Source organism: Sphaeramia orbicularis, chromosome 4 (assembly GCF_902148855.1).
Source record: "Sphaeramia orbicularis chromosome 4, fSphaOr1.1, whole genome shotgun sequence".
NCBI classification, from domain to species: domain Eukaryota; kingdom Metazoa; phylum Chordata; class Actinopteri; order Kurtiformes; family Apogonidae; genus Sphaeramia; species Sphaeramia orbicularis.
In genome coordinates, this window is record NC_043960.1 from 30,901,729 (window position 1) to 30,919,590 (window position 17,862).

Consider the following 17,862-nt stretch of genomic DNA (forward strand, 5'->3'; position numbering starts at 1 on the left):
TCACATGTCCACGATCCTTGCATCATGATCTGTTCATTGCATTCTCTAAATTACCAAACTCATCTGAATTTGTCTTTGCAGTCAAATTAACATTGGTGCCACATTTTGCGACACTGCGTCAAATTCCTCCTGAGTCACTGTGTTGTAAATGCGATGGGAACCGACTGACTGACAGGTTAGGGTTACCGTGGATGCATCTGAAGAGGACAAATTACATCTGCACTAAATTTCCTTTCACTATTGTCATTGCAATGTGTGCATTTGTGAATGTAAATGAACTTAACAATGTCTTGCTACAGCATTTTTGCTGATATGACAGGAAAAGTTACACAGTACTCATTCTCCATTAATAGTCTACATGATTTTTTCATATGGCATTATTTCCAATCCCACCATGAATGAGGAACAGAAGAGAAACATTGAAAAAGAAAATTAGATTGCAAAACAAAAAGTAGGATCTTTTGCATTGTATTCTTCATAAATAATTCAGAACTAAATCATTATCTCCGTTGAATATAAACACAGCATTCATCTGCTGTTGTGTTTAATGCATTAAACTCACCCTAAAATCACCCTCAAAACCTTTATTCATGTCATCTGGTGAAAACTTCCTTATTTTCATATCACAATATATTTACACATCACAAAAGAAAAAATATGGTGATATATAAGGTGTATGAAATAAAAATAGACTGAAAGAAATTTAAAGAAAGTTGGCCGTTATGTAAGTCCGATTTCTATTAAAGATGCATCAATATATTGGCAAATATCAGTATTTGTAAATAAGATGTCATTCAAAGATAATGTAATGAAGGACATGTTTTATTATACATAAAATGAAGGTTTCCCTGGTGCAAAAGGGTGGATAAACGACAACAAAAACATAAACAGCCATCAGTCAAACTGTTTATGCATATATCAGTTTCTGTATTGGCTCAGAATTTTGCACTCGGTGCATCCTTAATTTCTGTTTAGATATTTGTGTGTACCTTAATGTGTCTATTTACTTAGAAATACATGGTGGACTTTCGTGAAAATACCACAGGAAAGTATATATATGCAAAAGATCAGGGTAATGTTGCATGTTGTCACACAGGAGACAGTGGGAGCCCTCCTCTTCGTCCTTCATCCCCTCATGAACCTTTATATCCATCCATTAAAAAGGCCCCAATGGAGGTCTGTGGTTTTCATTAGGTAATAATAAACAAGGTGATACAAGCTGGAGGAGGCTATAGTAGAGGCCAAAATGTTACACAACACAGCCACAAAGGGGAGGTGGTTACACTTCTGCAATTTTTTGACCGAAACGAACAATCATGGGGTGGGAGGTAGAACAGATCATGCAATAACCAAAGGGTTGGTGGTTTGAATCCCACTCTGCCCTAGTGCCATTGTGTCCATGGGCAAGACACTTCACCCACCTTGCCTCCAGCGTCACTCACATTGGTGTATGAATGTGTGTGAATGTTCGGTGGTAGACGGAGGGGCCATTTGGCACAAATTGTCAGCCACGCTTCCGTCAGCCTGCCCCAGGGCAGCTGTGGATGCAAATGTAGTTTACCACCACCAGAGTGTGAATGTGAGAGCGAATGAATTATGGATCAATATTGTAAAGCCTTTTGGGTGCCTTGAAAAGCGCTATAGAAATCTAATCCATTATTATTATTATTATTATTATTATTATTATTATTATTATTATTATTATTATTATTAATTAATTTAAAAAATTCTGTGCAATAACCGTACAATAAACAGTACAGTAAAACGTGCAAAAAAACCAGTGGCATGAATGAGCATGTGCACAGCTGTAAATAATGTATATAGCTTTCTTGATTGTGTATATCTTGTTTTTGCACTTCTTTGCTCTTGTGTGCTTGTACTTTTGCTGCAGTAAACCTGGAATTCCCCCTTGTAGGACGAATAAAGGCATATCTTATCTTATCTTATTATTATAATCTGCATTTTCATTTATTAGTGAAAACCTTGGCAGTGTATTTCAGATTAGTTTTTCCTGCATAGAAAATTATTAGGCTGCCACTTCCATCAAATTTCACTCCACCTCCAGCTCTTAACAAAACTATGATGGGTGTCTCCACGGAAAACACAATTTTCTACCACTAAACTTGATGGATTGGGCTTGATGGATTTCTGTCATTTGTATGCTGAAGTGGTGGCTCTGTGTTGTAATCAGCACCGTCACAGAGAGAGCTGCTGACAAAACTGTCAAAGTGGAAGAAAAGGTGTAATTTTACAGAAAAGAAACAATACTTTTGCAGACAGAGGCCTGTTATATTTTCTTGTAAACCAATGGATTACTGCATAAATCTCTTTTTTTCTTCAAGATGATGTTACGTTTCATCTTTAGGCAATAACAATATATTTTCTTAAAGGGTCTACATATAGGCTAGTATTTCTACTTTCAAATATTAAAGCCTGACCTTCAATGATCAATAGCTTGAGTTGAATGAATGAGCTATGAAGTTCTACCAAAGATGCCAATGTATTGGATTGTAGAGATATGAACATAATATATTTACACTGACAGGCAGGGGGGTTTATGTGACCAAACAAACTGTACAGAAAGAGCATTTAGAGTCAAAGAAAGTGATGAAGTGATAAAAGCTGGAAAACTGGAGACAGGCCTAATTTTAAAAAATGGTGTTTCATGCTGAAATCACAGCATTTCTTTTACACAAGTGTGTTTTTATGAGGTTTATGAAGGTATTAAGTTATTATGTGATGTTATTTTCTTCATTAAAGTTTCTAGAGTCACTGTTCAGACTAACCTAACAGTTCTGTCCTTGTTTGGATGATTTCAAACAGATCTTTATTGCAGCTACAGATAACATAAACCATACGGAAAATGGAGGTGTTACTGTTCACTGCAAAAAAGGCCCGTACAAAAATAAGAAAATTAAACTCATTATTGGGTTAAAATGTCTTATTTCAAGTAAAATTATCTGCCAGTGCAGTAAGAAAATTGCACTTATCACATTTTCTTAAAATAAGAAAATATTATCTAAGGATTATGAATGCTAAAATTCTTATTTTAGCATTTTAGCAAATTTCAAGTCTTCATAGTAAGATTGTTTTATCTATGATATATATATATATGTGTGTGTGTGTGTGTGTGTGTATGTGTGTATATATATGTATATATGTATGTGTGTGTGTGTGTGTGTGTATATATATATATATACATGTATATATATATATATATATATATATATATATATATATATATACATATATAGTCTTATGAAGATGTAATGACTCATTAGATATGTATTTATTGGTAAAACTGCATAAAACAAGTTACATTTTTTAGGGTAAACAGTTACTGTGTGTGTCTGCCATCTCATAAATATTGCTTAAAATTAGTTGTAATATCTAAGTGGGGTATCTCAAGATGAAAATTCTTGGAACAAGTCAAATAATCTTAACAAGATTAAGTCTCAGTAAGTAAATAAATCTAAAAAAATATCTTTCAAGATAAATATTGAAAATTCTAGTCAGTTTATCTAAATCAGATATTCCTTTTTTGCAGTATTACTGTGGCTGATTTCAAACAGCCCTGATCTAACAAAGCTATAATGTAAAGTATCAGCTGATGCAGCAGGTGAAGATTATAAGACACAGTTTTACTTTGACCAGCTATCAAACAGTGATGATACCATATTACAGTTAGTGTAAACAATAATACTTATACTTTATTCAGTGATTGATACAGTCTGTGGATGCATAATGGTGATCCACTGGTGGTTTTTGGAGTCACAGTTATGTTCTAGTATATGACTTTTCCCTGATGATGAGAGTTTGGAATATCAGTACTACATAGAGCCCCTTTAACAGAGGGTTTGACAAAATAGTAAATTCTTCAAACATATTAGGACTGAAAGATATTGATGTCAGAGGTTGAAGAGGACATGGTCTGATCAGGAAGGTACCCCTGCTGCCTCATTTTGACTCCAGAAAAGGCCTTGTTTCATTCAGCACATTATCTTTGTATGAGCTGCAGTGTTGTCTGCCTTGTGGTGTGTGTTGAATGTCTTTTCTTTCATGTTAGATAACCCGTGGCGTTGTGACTGCGCTCTGCACTGGCTGAGAAGCTGGATTGATGAGGAGGGCCAGCGTCTGCTCAGCTCAGCAGAGCGTCGACTGGTGTGCACTGAGCCGCCACGCCTGTCTCACCTCAGTCTGGTGGAGGTCCCCCTTAACAGTCTGGTGTGTATCCCTCCACTGGTGCAGCTGGAGCCCAGGAGACTCGCTGTACGCCTGGGAGAAAGCCTGAGGGTGTCGTGCCATGCCTCTGGTTACCCACGACCACAGGTGAGAAGAAACTGAATACTTTTATCAGTTTCCAGCAGTGTCCAGAATTTTCTCCAGCATTCAGCATGATCACGAAGCTAATCATAGGATTACTCACTGTATTTTAGATTTAAGACCATTTTCTCTTCATATACCAGTGCACCAATTGTAAAATAGGATGAGAAATTGTGAGGTATTATAGTTCTGAAGTCTTAAGTCTTGATAATGATGGTGGAAACAATGCACATTTCTCTTGCAAATCTCCCATGCATATTTAGGTGATCAAAATAATTGTCAAACAAAGAGTGAATAGAAACTCGTCAACTTCTTTCTAACCAGACCAGTATGCACTATTAAATGGATTGAACATGATGGTTGTTGAAGTATTTTCTCACATTAACATTAAAAGGGTTGTGCGTACATTATGCTGCCAGGGGAAAGGCAAGATGTGCTGCCAAAGTGGTTGGTATGGTACTGAAGTACAGCAACTACAGGGTTAAATTCCCCAGTGTTTGTCAAGTCAATTCTATTTACATAGCCCAATAACACAAATCACACATTTGCTTAAATGGGCTCTATAATTTGCACAGTACGTCCCTGTCATTTGGCCCTTCATTCCAAATAGGAAACACTCTCAAAAAACACTTGAGAGGGAAAATAGTGCTCAATACTGGAAAGGGAGTAGGAGAGGGAGTCAAATAAAAGATTAAAATTTTCCTCATGCTTGAGTTCAGACTGCCCTGATAACTTGGGCTGTCAGCTCTAGCAGTAACTATGATATTTTCACACCATGGGCTTTCAGACAGACCATTCCTTTCAAGCAATCAAATGCTACCATGCCCAAATTGTCCTAAAAACAGTCTGTATATAGCCACCTATTATTTTGAGTGCATAAGTGCATTCACATGGACAATTATATGCTTGTGAAAATGATGGTAGAGGACGTTGCATTACAGCTGTCCTCACCTTTGTTCATACTAAGCAACTTTATTAATGACATCAAACATCAGTAGCGCACATGGCAGGAAAAATTCCACCTTGCATGAAAATGGATGTACAATAGCAAATATAATAGAAAGAGCCCATCAGTTTGAATAAAAGTGACTCACAGTGAAGTGAGGACCTAGGACAGCAGATATTTTGGTATATGTGGGTGCCAGTCCTCATCAAATGTTGGCAATAATCCTCTGTCTGGTTGCAATTTATCATTCAAAACAAGACTACAGAAAGTTATGATTGTCATTTCTGGTAAATGCACGGCTGCCACATCTGATTTGAGCTAACACTGCCCTGTTAAAGTGAGACACAATTCTAGTTTCTAGGAGGGGACATCAGAGTTATCTAATATGATTCCACTCCAAAGATAACATGAACCAGTTTGTTCAGATATTGGAAGGGACACATCCCTATCTGCAGATCCATTTCTAATCATATGCTGACTTGTGACATCAGAGTCTACAACATATGAGCAAGATTTTGATCTCTACCGACAAACACAGCTTTGCATCCTGTTCACACATCATGATTAGTTGCTGCAAAGTTGATTTTTCAGGTTAAAGGAGTGATATTTAGCTTTTTTTAAATGGAATAATGCATTTTAAAGCATTTCTCTGTGGTCTACATAAACTGTAAATGCTATGCTTGGGTCTGAATTCTTCATTAATTCAACTACACAGGTCCATCTTCAACCCTATTTCTGAGTAATGACACCAGAAAGGTCATTTTGAGCGTTGGCCCTTTAAATGCACATGAGCCACCTCATGCCCCACCCTTTCCAGGTTGTTGACTGTGCTGCTCTGTTCTGTTCAGCCACTTGTGTTCGTTAATACAACCAACAATTGAACATTTTAGGTAATCGGCGCAAAGTTTGGACATATTTTCAGTATGAACTACAACCGCTGCTGCTGACAAACAATTATGTCGTACTTTGAGAAATGTTCGTCGGAAGTCCTGACCTTATATGTGCAAATGTCGTGACATAACTAGTTATAAACGCAACAAATTAAGGATTTTGTAGAAACCCCCACAATTTTTGCCAAAATGAATATAAAGATAGCTTTGCAGCACCTGGAGGGTTCAAATTCAAACTTTTTGAACTATTAGGGTCCCCAAATACACAAATAAATGTACCAAAGACTAATAAAAGTGGGTTTAGCAAAATATGACCCCTTTAAGTCTGACAAATGACCACACTTTACTGACTGCCGTTCCATACTTCTTTGCAGGTGACCTGGAGGAAAGCGTCCCAGGGTAAAGTGGTGCTGTCTCCCAGAGGCCTGGTTCAGGAGCTGGGTGCTGGGGGAGGTGGCGTCGCAGGGTCAGAGGAGCCCTCAGAGGAAGGCAGAGTGAGTTTGCAGAAGACCGACAGCGAGCGCTTCGACCCTGACACCGGCAGCGGGATGCTGTTCCTCAGTAATGTGACGGTGGCACATGCAGGCTTCTATGAATGCGAAGCCTGGAATGCAGGAGGTGTAGCCAGGGTGACCTTTCAGCTCGCCATCAACTCAACTACATCCTCGTCTTCCTCCCCCTCCATCTGGGCCTCGTGGTCACAGGTGTCCTCTCCGTATTCCCCCACTTGGCCACGGCTGAGGAGTTATGGTCCTTCTGTTGGTTCTGACGTGAGCCGGGAGCCTCTGTATGCTCTAGGCAGCATGGCTTTCAGCGCTTTGGGAGCTGCCACTCAGACCGCCATCGCTGTAGGAATCTCCCTCCTGGCTCTGACTGCTCTGCTCTTGGTCGCCATGATCTACAGTCGGCATCAACAACAAGATAAAGAGACTGATGGAGCTGAGAAGGTTTGTGTCTGTTTTAACAAATAAAACCTTTTTAGGTGGAAGTGACTGCTGATGTTACCTGGGATTTCTGAAACCACAGCTGAATTTGCATCCCACTGAATTCCATTGAAAACAAAATCTGAGAAATTAAGGTATAATTTGTAAGATTGAGTTCCAGAAATTAATTCCTACTACCAACAGAAAGGAGCATCATTTTACCTGAAATCTGTGGGTGTCAGTCAATATCAATTTAACCCATAAATACCCAGACATCCACCATCGACTAAAACCGTCTACTGATGTGAATTGTATAATATCTGTTGATCCACTAATCCTATCAATACATGTAAATAATTTATGTAAAATGCAGTTTGTCATCTTTTCATGGTCATCAGATATGACCCATTTGGACATTCAGAGACTCCATAGTGAACATGGAAACACCACCATCTTCTACAACATTAATTCACCAGTAAAACCTAAGGAGTTGGATCAATGACAGTGGACGGACACAATGGGTTTATGTTCAGTTAATGTTAGATTTAGTTGAAAAGTCACTTTTTCTTCAGTTTTCTCTGTTTTTGTTATAATAACCCTCGACTTTAATGAATAAACGAATGAATGAGTGAAATCTTTATTTCAAACATGTAGACAGTGAAATCAAAACAAAAATCAACCAACAAAATATAAGTACTGGTACATAAATGACTGATAAGCAAACAACAAAATAAATAAATAAATAATAGGAATAATAATAATAATAATAATAATAATAATAATAATAATAATAATAATAATAATAATAATTAAACAAATGAAATGAAATTATACATGCTCGAAAAGGAGTAGGAAGAAGTAAAAACTATGTACTCCTACCCCCAATTTCTATTCCTTCTGATCATTATATAGCTATTACTATTTTGTATGAATACAACAACAACAAGAATAATAGTATAACCATATCACACATCCTTTTACCTATGTACATTAATATAATAATACCCATTTACAACTTTTCCTACCAAAATATTAATACCAGCTATTAATAAAAACTAAAAAGAACAAAAACAAAACAAACAATCTGAGCTTTTATGAACATCTACATGATCAGTGAATTAAATATAGGAAAACACCTGATTTTCACGGGGAAAAAAGCACAAAATACAGAGGATAATATAATAAATGGTGACAAATCACTTAAAAATGATGAAATAGAAACATTCATTAGGAAGCTGACATACTTGTAGTACTGGGTCTTTATGGGTTAAAGGTGCAGGAGGTAAAAATATGAGTGAAAATACACACTTTCTTCCTGCAGCAATTTCCTCTCTATCCAAAATCAAAACACTAAATATAAAAATACACAATATTATCCTGTTTCTTTTCCCACCGTGGGGATGTATGACAGGTAGGTGAGTTACCACAATCCTTCTATGCCGTGTTACAGAGTAGAGTAGGGATACATTCTGACAGTATCTTAACAGCAATCAGTAACTTCCTCATGTCTGCCAGGTCTTATTTTAGGGTCAGAAGACTAATAACAGGAAAATGGAGGTTTAGCTTAACCCTTACCCTAAACCAGGCTGTTCATCTTAACCCTACAGATAGGTTGAGTCAGGATGAGCTGCACAAGTCTTGTTTCTTACAATTACAATACACTGAAAGAGTTATTGAATATTTTACTGGTGATCCCAAAACATTATCACACACTTTGGCTCTAAATATACATGTGTATATGGCTTTTCCTTCATAGAACTATTGCCCTGAAGCCAGTCTCCTGCAGCCTCAATATGTTATTTGGTTTTTATTGTGTGGCTTAGATCGAATCCAAATTTAACTGACCGATCAAGTGGTAGATTGTTTAGTCCTGTGTTCTTGCTTTTCTTGGTTTTTGCCAATACATCAACACCATCTGGAATGTTATAGCAGACAAATTGCAGCCTGGAGGAGGTAAAAGTGCCTGTGTCTGTATATTCATATTGCACTTCATGTAGTGAGATGGTAATCATGTCTCAGCATGTATTTCAGTGTAGTGGCAGCAATTGAAGCAATAACAGCTGTGTAATGATACATGTAATCACAGTAGATCCAATTGTATTTATCCAATTAGCACCAACAATTCACAGTCATCCACAGCACCAGCCCAAACAATAGTGCAGAGCTTTATTCTGATGTTGGACTGAGGGCAGGCTGGATGCTACGATGAGTCATGTAGCCTCTGTACAATACAATACACAGACATGCTTTTGTTGTTGAAATGTTACAAATTGATCCCTCAAGGAGTCCCTAAAGTGGAAAAGTGAACTTTACATACTTTTTTATGAACCGATCTATATCTTGATGCACAAAAGGAGAAAAGTACAACAAAATAATCTAGAATCAGTTTTTTTCTCTAAATATAACTTGGATCTAATAACATGGAGTTTGCGAGAATGAGTCTAGCCATCAGAACCAGGGGCGATTAAAATTTAAAAGAGAAGAGATAGTACAGATAACAGTACATCTGATATATTTAACAGCTTTGATGCACAGGCCTGAGACACGGGCTGATAATGAAAAAATATCCAATAAGAACAAAGCAGATACAAAAGGCTTGCAGTTTTGATTGTTGATGACATTCTGTCCCTATTAATTACACTGAAAAAGCACTACCTGGCTAAAAAAAAGCCCCCAGCTGGATTTAACAAAGCAAATAAGAAAGATCCTTTCATTTGATAATGATTATACAGTGTTGTTTCAGCTACATCATGTTCTTTAACCCTTTAACTGATGCAGTGAGTAGCTTCTCATTTCTTAACCAACCATCAGTTTGATAGAGAACATAAAGATTGGACTGGTTTCAGTGATAAAAGGACATGTGGTCTGATGAGTCCAGAATGACCATGTTCCAGAATGATGGGTGCATTGGGATGAGATTCACCCATCATGACTAGTGTCTACAGAACTAATCTGTGGGGGCAGTGTTATGATCAGGGGTTGCTTCAGTTGGTCAGGTCTAAACTCAGCACTATTGTGTGTCCAAAAATGATGGAAATAAATGTGACATTGCATAAGTTTATCAAAACAATGCTGTGATCAAAGCTAAACTCTAAAGCTAAGACTAAATATTAGAGTGTGGGTCTATTCTTTGGTTAGACTTTGCATATTCTTTTTGGTGAAGTTGTTTATACGAAACCATCAAGTTATCCAAAGTTATCTAAAAGATCAATCTTCTCTTGCAGGAAGAAAGCATCCTATACGTCAATGACTACTCTGACGGCCCGACCACCTTTGCCCAGCTGGAGGAGTACCGTGACGAACGGGGCCACGAGATGTACGTCCTCAACAGGGCCAAGCCTGTGCTGCCTCCTGCTCTGCCTACATCTGTCTCCACCACTAACCTGAGCTGCCCTGCTCCATCTGAAACCTCCAGTCACACCCTCTCCTCGGGGCAGGGCCAGACCATGAGTCCAAGTCTGGCCCCCAACAAACAGCAGCAGCAGCAGCAGCAGCAACAGCAACAGCAGCAACAGCAACAGCAGGAGGGCGATATACGGACCATGAGGAGAATGGCAGGGGAGGGAGGGGAGGCGGAGCCTGTGATGACATCGGAGGCTGAAGGCATGTTTCTTAACCACACAGGCCTGTTCATTGACTCTCAGATCGCCTACGAGATCCATTGCTGAGGAGATGAGAGGGCTCCTCCAGCATGAAGCATTTGTGTGTCATCTACTATACAGCCTGTTACATTATATCCCAAGAAAATGACAAACTCAGTCATTTAATTACTTCAGGCTTTTAAAAAGAACATAACAGGACCTTTTACACCAAAAAATCAGTGGTGAGGCCAATCAATGTGTGATGATGCCATAACCAAATATATGTCAGTGGTAACCAGGCTGATGGGTAGACGGCCACTGAATGGCCTTATACTCAGAGACATCTGGACTCAGGCATAAACTGAGCAACACACAACTGAACTGAACTGTACATGAAAGTCATGGTCAGTATTTCTCATAAATACTGTCATATTGGAAACATTTTACTGTCTTCATGTTAATATCTATCCTCTCAAGAAGTGGTTGTTTGCAGACAGTGAAAAAAGGGAAACCCAGAAATCTTCCAGTTTATGAGCATGTAAGAATATTTATGTATTTTTAAGGTAATTCTCATTAATGTCTGGACATGTTTTAAATGAATCTTGTTGGCTATTGAGCATCTGGGGACAGTATAGTGTAATGTTACAGCAACAGCTGAATTTTGTAATTGTTTAAACGTGGGGGACATTATTCATTGTTGTGGATGAAGGGTCTTGAAAGAAGACTATTTTTCATCACTATCATGTATCGTATTGATCAGTTTTTTTTTCACTATCATGTATCATATTGATCTTTTTTTTTTTTTTTTATCAAAGTTATCCTGGAGCTCACAATATCAATGTAAACCCACCTTTCAGTGGTGTGTACCTTTGGTAGAGTGCACAGCATGTCCCACAACTGAGTTCATATCCAGGGAAGGTACAAGGTATGCTTGGCCACATAGATAGGCCTGGGTCCTACATTTACACTTTACATCACACATTATGATTGACTGTATCAGAAAAGTGTACATACAAGTGGAACTTAGAAGTGTGAAAGATGGGATGAGGCAAGGAGTGGTTCTCAAAAACATGCAGTCAGCCATTGGTTTATACCCCTCTGCTGAGGGGTATTGTCATCGGTCTGTCCATCTGTCTGTCTGTCCATTCAACGACATAATCACTTTATCTGAAGAACACATTGATATATCTGCATCAAATTTATGCTGGATGCATCTTGGCATGGAGCAGAAGCCTGTTGAAAATAGGTGACTGTGACCTACTTTGTCAAGGCCAAATGGCCTTGTGCAGTTATAATATCTGAGTGTTTTCAAATATAAATATGTATGGAATAGGTTTTACACAAAGACAATCGAATCTAAATTATAGGGCAGTAACTTTTAACTGAATCTTACACTATATTTGGCCGAGGCAGATTAAAAGTGCACAGCACGTTATGTTTTAAAATGCTGTTTTGGTCATCACCACCTTGTGTTTTTTTTTTTTTTTTTTTTCATAAACAAACTCTGCCATGTTAAACACCACCAAATACATGCAATTGTGTTTGCTAACAGTTATATCAACTTTTCTTAATCTCAAATGAAAAAACATGCTAATTAGTGCTAGTAGTTCCACTGAACAGGCTAGCCTATGTGACAAACCATATACCGGAATCCTTAAGTAATGCTAACATTAGCTATTGTAGCTAAATTACATCAACAGGTTGGACAACTTAATTAAGTACTAGTAAACTTAATGACAGACACATTACTCAAGGGGGCAAATGTCTATTTGGCATGTATCAAGGATAAATGAGAATAAAGTTTATAATTTGTCAGCTCAAACTCCACAGCTAACACTAACTAGAGTGTCAGTCAAGCTAACAGTAGTCTGCTAATTCTTTTAGTCTTTGTTGGCTAACAATGACATGACTAGAGCATTAACTTTAATGTTATGTATAATATTGTCAGGAAGCTAACTTTGTAGTTAGGGTTACAATTACAGCAAATGGTCAATATGAGTTGAGCATATCTGGTACCTACAATGGCCATCCATCCATCCATCCATCCATCCATCCATCCATCTTCTTCCACTTATCCGGGGCCGGACCATGGAGGCAACAGTCTAAGCGGGGATGCCCAGACTTCCCTCTCCCCAAACACCTCCTCTAGCTCTTCCGGAGGGATCCTGAGGTGTTCCCAGGCCAGCCAAGAGACATAGTCTCTCAAGCATGTCCTACATCTTCCCTGAGGCCTCCTCCTGGCTGAACATGCCCAGAACACCTCCCCAGGGAGACATCCAGAAGGCATCCGAAACAGATGCCCAAGCCACCTCAGCTGGCTCCTCTCGATGTGGAGGAGCAGCAGCACTACTCCGAGCTCCTCCCTGGTGACTGAGATAGGGATAAGGTGAAGAGCCTACAACGGCCCTGTCTCTTAAAAGGTTTTTACAATGAATTTGACTGAGAAATAATTTGTTCTCCTCATTAGTTCACACATATTTGTTGTTAATCCCAGCCGTGTTTTAATGCTTCATAGGAACCTTAGTGAAAATTCCTGATAAATGGGGATCAGTCAACATTAGCTTTGTCAAGACTTCTTTGGAAAACATGTTTCCATCTCAGATTAAGTGCAAAAACCCCTTTTCTAATCAGGCAAAAGCAATATCAATCTAGCTTAAACATTGTTTTGCAACAATGTTTTTTTTTTTAATTTTGCAGTTTCCATCAACCTTTTCTGATATGATACATAAAAAAATCCAGTGAAAATATATTGATGGCGACATAGATATGTGGACTGGATTGTCTGGATAACTGTCGTCATGAACCTAGTGGAGTACAATGGAACTGTAAAATTGTGCTACTAAGGCACAAAAGTAATATTTGGCTAATATAAATTGGATCTATTAAAATTTCAAGTGTATGATGTCACTAGAGATTTGAAAATTAAAAATTAAAAAAATTAAGAATGAGAAATAGAACTGAAGTAAAAACAATAGCAACTATTGTCCAATGTGTTTATTCATTTAACTGATTTGTTTGGCATATTCCACAATTGATCATGGGCGTTTTCTTCCAACACAGGTTGCAGTGGGTTCATTTTGCACAGTTACAGTTGCATCATTGAACCTTAAAGGATGTAATATTCATAATGCATTGTTCTTGCCACTAAATTGTACAGTACAAGCACTGTTGTCCCTGCTCTCACTTTTAAGCTGCTCTGTTAGAAAGACTGGGAGATGTTTCACTGGTTGGATCTTTTCTTCTCCTTTGGCCTTGGTGTATTGTGACATAATGTCCTAGAAACAAAACCTGCATTTAAATGTCAAATTTGAATTCAACTCCAATTGTGTTCTTCTGTTGTTTTGCCACTCAACAACAAAAAATAAATGCTGATTACCATTTATCCATTTCAGCAATGTCTGCACAGATACTGTTTCCACATTCCAGATGGAGGTCGGCCTCAGATGGTGAAGAAGTGTTTCTGAAATACTCATAAAATGCCACAATTCTTTGATACATTTGGCAAGAATTGCCTGCAATGAGTGCTAATGCTGAGAAAGCAGAACTAGAGAAAGCTGTAAATAAAGTCTTCATGCTCCAGTACATACTGATGGTACACAAATAAGCAGTGTATCTAGGCAAATTTAGTTGGTGGATGTCACAGATGGATTAAAGTGGTGAAAATTACTACTTTTAATCATATTTCACAACAATGAAACAAATAGCATCTTCTAAACCAGGGGTGTCAAACATATGGTCCACAGGCCAAAACCAGCCCACCAAAGGTTCCAATCTGGCTTGCAGTCGAGCATATCAAACTCATTTTAGCTCCAAGCTCCAATTATACCTGTTACTAAATGCTTTGTACATGTATAGAATCATGGCGATCTGTAATAAACAGATATAAATGATAAGCTCAAGCATAATATTGTTAAAATCACACTTATTTCTCGTAAGAAATTTCAGGTTGTTCAGGTTTTTCACAATTTTTGTTTAAGGATAGTTTGTAAATGTAAATATTTTCATAAATTAATTTTACTATTTTGCACTAATACAAAGAGAAAAATATGAAATTCTAATTATTTACAATCTTATGCTTGCAAGGCCCGCTTGAGATCAAACTGGGCTGTATGTGGCCCCAGAAATAAAACAACTTTGATACCCCGGTCTAAACATTACACATTTTTCACTGCCTGATCTATCCATCAGTTCTATCCCATTCTCATGAGTCTCTAAGGATCTCCTTGATGGCCGTTATATATACAGTATTCTTTTTCTTTTGTTTCAAAATAGTCTCTAAGAGTGAAGATGGTATGTTTACACCTCAAATGTATTTAGCCAGAAAACACAGTTAAAACAGTGTGCATCATTTGATTAAAATTCCATGTTTATCTTTCCCACCTTCATTTTGGTTCCTGCACTTTCAGCGTCTTTTATTAATTCCTTACATACATACTTATGGATGAAAACTGTTACTTGACCAGTTTCAGCGTCTTTTATTAATTCCTTACATACATACTTATGGATGAAAACTGTTACTTGACCAGTTGGAAGCGATTGTAATTGTAGTTTATCATCAGTTTCTTGCAGAGCCCTGAACCACATGCTGTTATTATCATTGGTAAATGAATGTGACACATTTTCATTCATTTTCCAAACCGTTATGTCCTCGAGAGGGTCACCAGTGTTCTGGAGCCTATCCCATCTACCAATGGGTGAAGGTGGGATACAGCCTGGACATGACGCCTGCTCCTTACGGGGCTGACATATAAAGATGAACCATTCACTCTCACGTTGACACCTATGGATGACTTAGATTGACCAGTTCACCTATTAGTGCATGTTTTTGGCCAGTGGGGCGAAGCTGGAGTACCCAGAGAGAACCCACGCAGACAAAGAACATGTAAACTCCACACAGAAGGTGACAGTGCTGCCCCCCACGTCATCGTTCCACCCTGTCACACATCTGGTCAGTTCATTTATCATTATATAGCAACCTGCTGACTTTCTGTTCCAGTGTTGTGATAAATGTTGGCTGATTCTACCCATAATTACACTCTTAAACTGATTTTATGACAGCAAAATCAACTGCAGACACAGATGTCTGATTTGTTATCTTGTTTTTTCAAGACTGATAAATGACAAAATGCATAAGGTTGGTCCATTTGTGACAAGACAGAACCATGGGCTCAGGGCAACCAAACCCTGCAGCCACCAAGTGATCCCCCTTCATTGTAGTTCAACTCCCTGGACTTTTCTTCTCCATGTTTTTATAAAACCATGAGGTAGGGCAAATTCCAGGGCTGTAACAGAGGTAAATACTATGTAACCACCCACTTAATTTATTGTTATTATGGAGAGTTTGGGTTTTTTTTATTCGACAAGAAAATAGCAAATTAATGACATGAACATGAGAGGAAAGATGAACATGCCACAAATCAAGCAGTTACTGTTTCATCATTCTTCTTTACAAAATTGATTTAATCTCAACTCATGTAAAGGCAATGGTTAATTTCCTGTTGAAGGAGATCTGATTTTCTCCTTCATTGTAATGTACAACAATACACTATATATAAAATGAAAAAAAAACCACTATGTTACAAGCAAAACAACACCGAGGTGAATAGTGGTCTTTTAAGGTATTCTGTTTGTTTACTTTGTCTCTGCCCCTGTTCTGTCTTTTTACATTTAGCTTTAGTACATGATTCTGAAGAGTAAATGAATACTATTTTATTTATGCAAATGTAAAACCTGCACAAACATGGCTCGTGTGCACTGGGTTATGTGAATGCAGCTCAAAGTTCAAACACAAAAACAGGGATGCGAGTGAAATGTAAAAAGAGATTTGACAGGACTAAGAGCGCGGCTGCACTAGGTTTAACACTGCAGTTAAAACGACAATACCAGTGGGTTAAAGATCTGAAAACATTAACACTAATTTATATGTATGAGAGTATGCTGTCAGCAGTTCACAATGCGTGGTCTGAAATGGCCACTATTGATGGAGCTGCCAAAACTAAAATAAATGTCAATTTTATAATGTTTGTGGTGTTTAGAAAAACCTACCAAAATGTGATTTTTCAGCACTGTGTACAACTGTTTCAAAGGAACTGAACTTAGTGCCTGTGGGTGAAATCAGGCTGCAGTACTAACCGTAGTTTAATACTAAAAGAAAGCACAAGGATCCACACTGCAATGACCCTCCTGTGAGTTATTAGCTCCCATTTAAATCACTGGGACTAATCTGGTTTCATTTTAAAGACTGAGGCTATAAGTGTCCTGGTTTTAACTTTATCTCTTCCCACCAGTTATAAAATAACTTTATATTTCTAAAACTTTTACTATCTTATATCATTTTGGGTCAGATCACAACCTACTAGAAACCAGTGATTTTAAAGTCAATCTCCATATTTGTAACATATTATTCACTATCTCTGACCCACTGCTTATTTGATTAGAGACTAACATTTGTTAATGATTAAATCCTGTTGGTTGATTCCTTTATCATCCCATAGCGCAACTTGTAACCTTGTTCAGCAGAATCAAGAACAGGGAAGAGGTACAGATCTATCCGGCCTGCACCTCCAGATTCATTAATACGTTTTACCCAAGTGCAATACTGATACTGAACATATAATAGTGTCAATATCTATAAGGGTATATATTTAGCATATATCCTCAGTGTTTTTATTTATTTATTTATTTATTTATACATACATACGTTTCCTTTTTTTTTTCTTTTATTTATTTGCCTCCCATACTTGTACTCTGCACCACAAGAGAGTTGTACATGTGTACAATGACAATAATAGCATTCTATTCTATTCTATTCTATTCTATTCTATTCTATTCTATTCTATTCTATTCTATTTAACATAAAGGTCTTTATTTCATTCAGGATTCAGGGTTTTTTTTGGTAGAAATTCTGTGTTTTCATCATTAAGAATGTGCAATTTATTCATGTTCAGTTGATAAGAATCATGTAAGGGTTGTTTCAGGAAACTGTGCACCAGAATTCTTCAAGTGGGTCCAATAAGTTAACCAAAGGTTTGCATTCCTTATGCTGGACCGCTGTGTTAATATACAAAAGCCCAGACTGTAAGTACTCACCTGTCATTCATAGTGGCCACATCATTAATTGTGCCCACCTTTAATTTAAGCCTTAATAGAACTTAAACAAGTGAATTATATATGAATTCACCCCTTGCATATTTGTCAAA

The 17,862-nt window shown here is 37.6% G+C and overlaps 1 protein-coding gene across 2 annotated transcripts in view; it reads left to right on the plus strand.

Moving 5' to 3' along the window:
• The window catches only part of LOC115417968 (leucine-rich repeat-containing protein 24-like), a 42,170-nt gene extending 25,409 nt beyond the window's left edge, over positions 1–16,761 (plus strand). The window contains exons 6-9 of one of the 2 annotated variants that reach the window (XR_003935227.1): positions 4,067–4,329; positions 6,534–7,106; positions 10,307–11,051; positions 16,750–16,761. Coding sequence is in view for 1 of the 2 variants with exons in the window: in XM_030132216.1 (XP_029988076.1) it covers positions 4,067–4,329; positions 6,534–7,106; positions 10,307–10,750 (1,280 nt within the window). In the remaining variant the exon portion in view is untranslated. Of the gene's footprint in view, positions 1–4,066; positions 4,330–6,533; positions 7,107–10,306; positions 11,424–16,749 lie in introns of those variants that run through there. The other variant, XM_030132216.1, reaches the window with a different exon arrangement.
• The last annotated feature ends 1,101 nt before the right edge of the window (positions 16,762–17,862 follow it).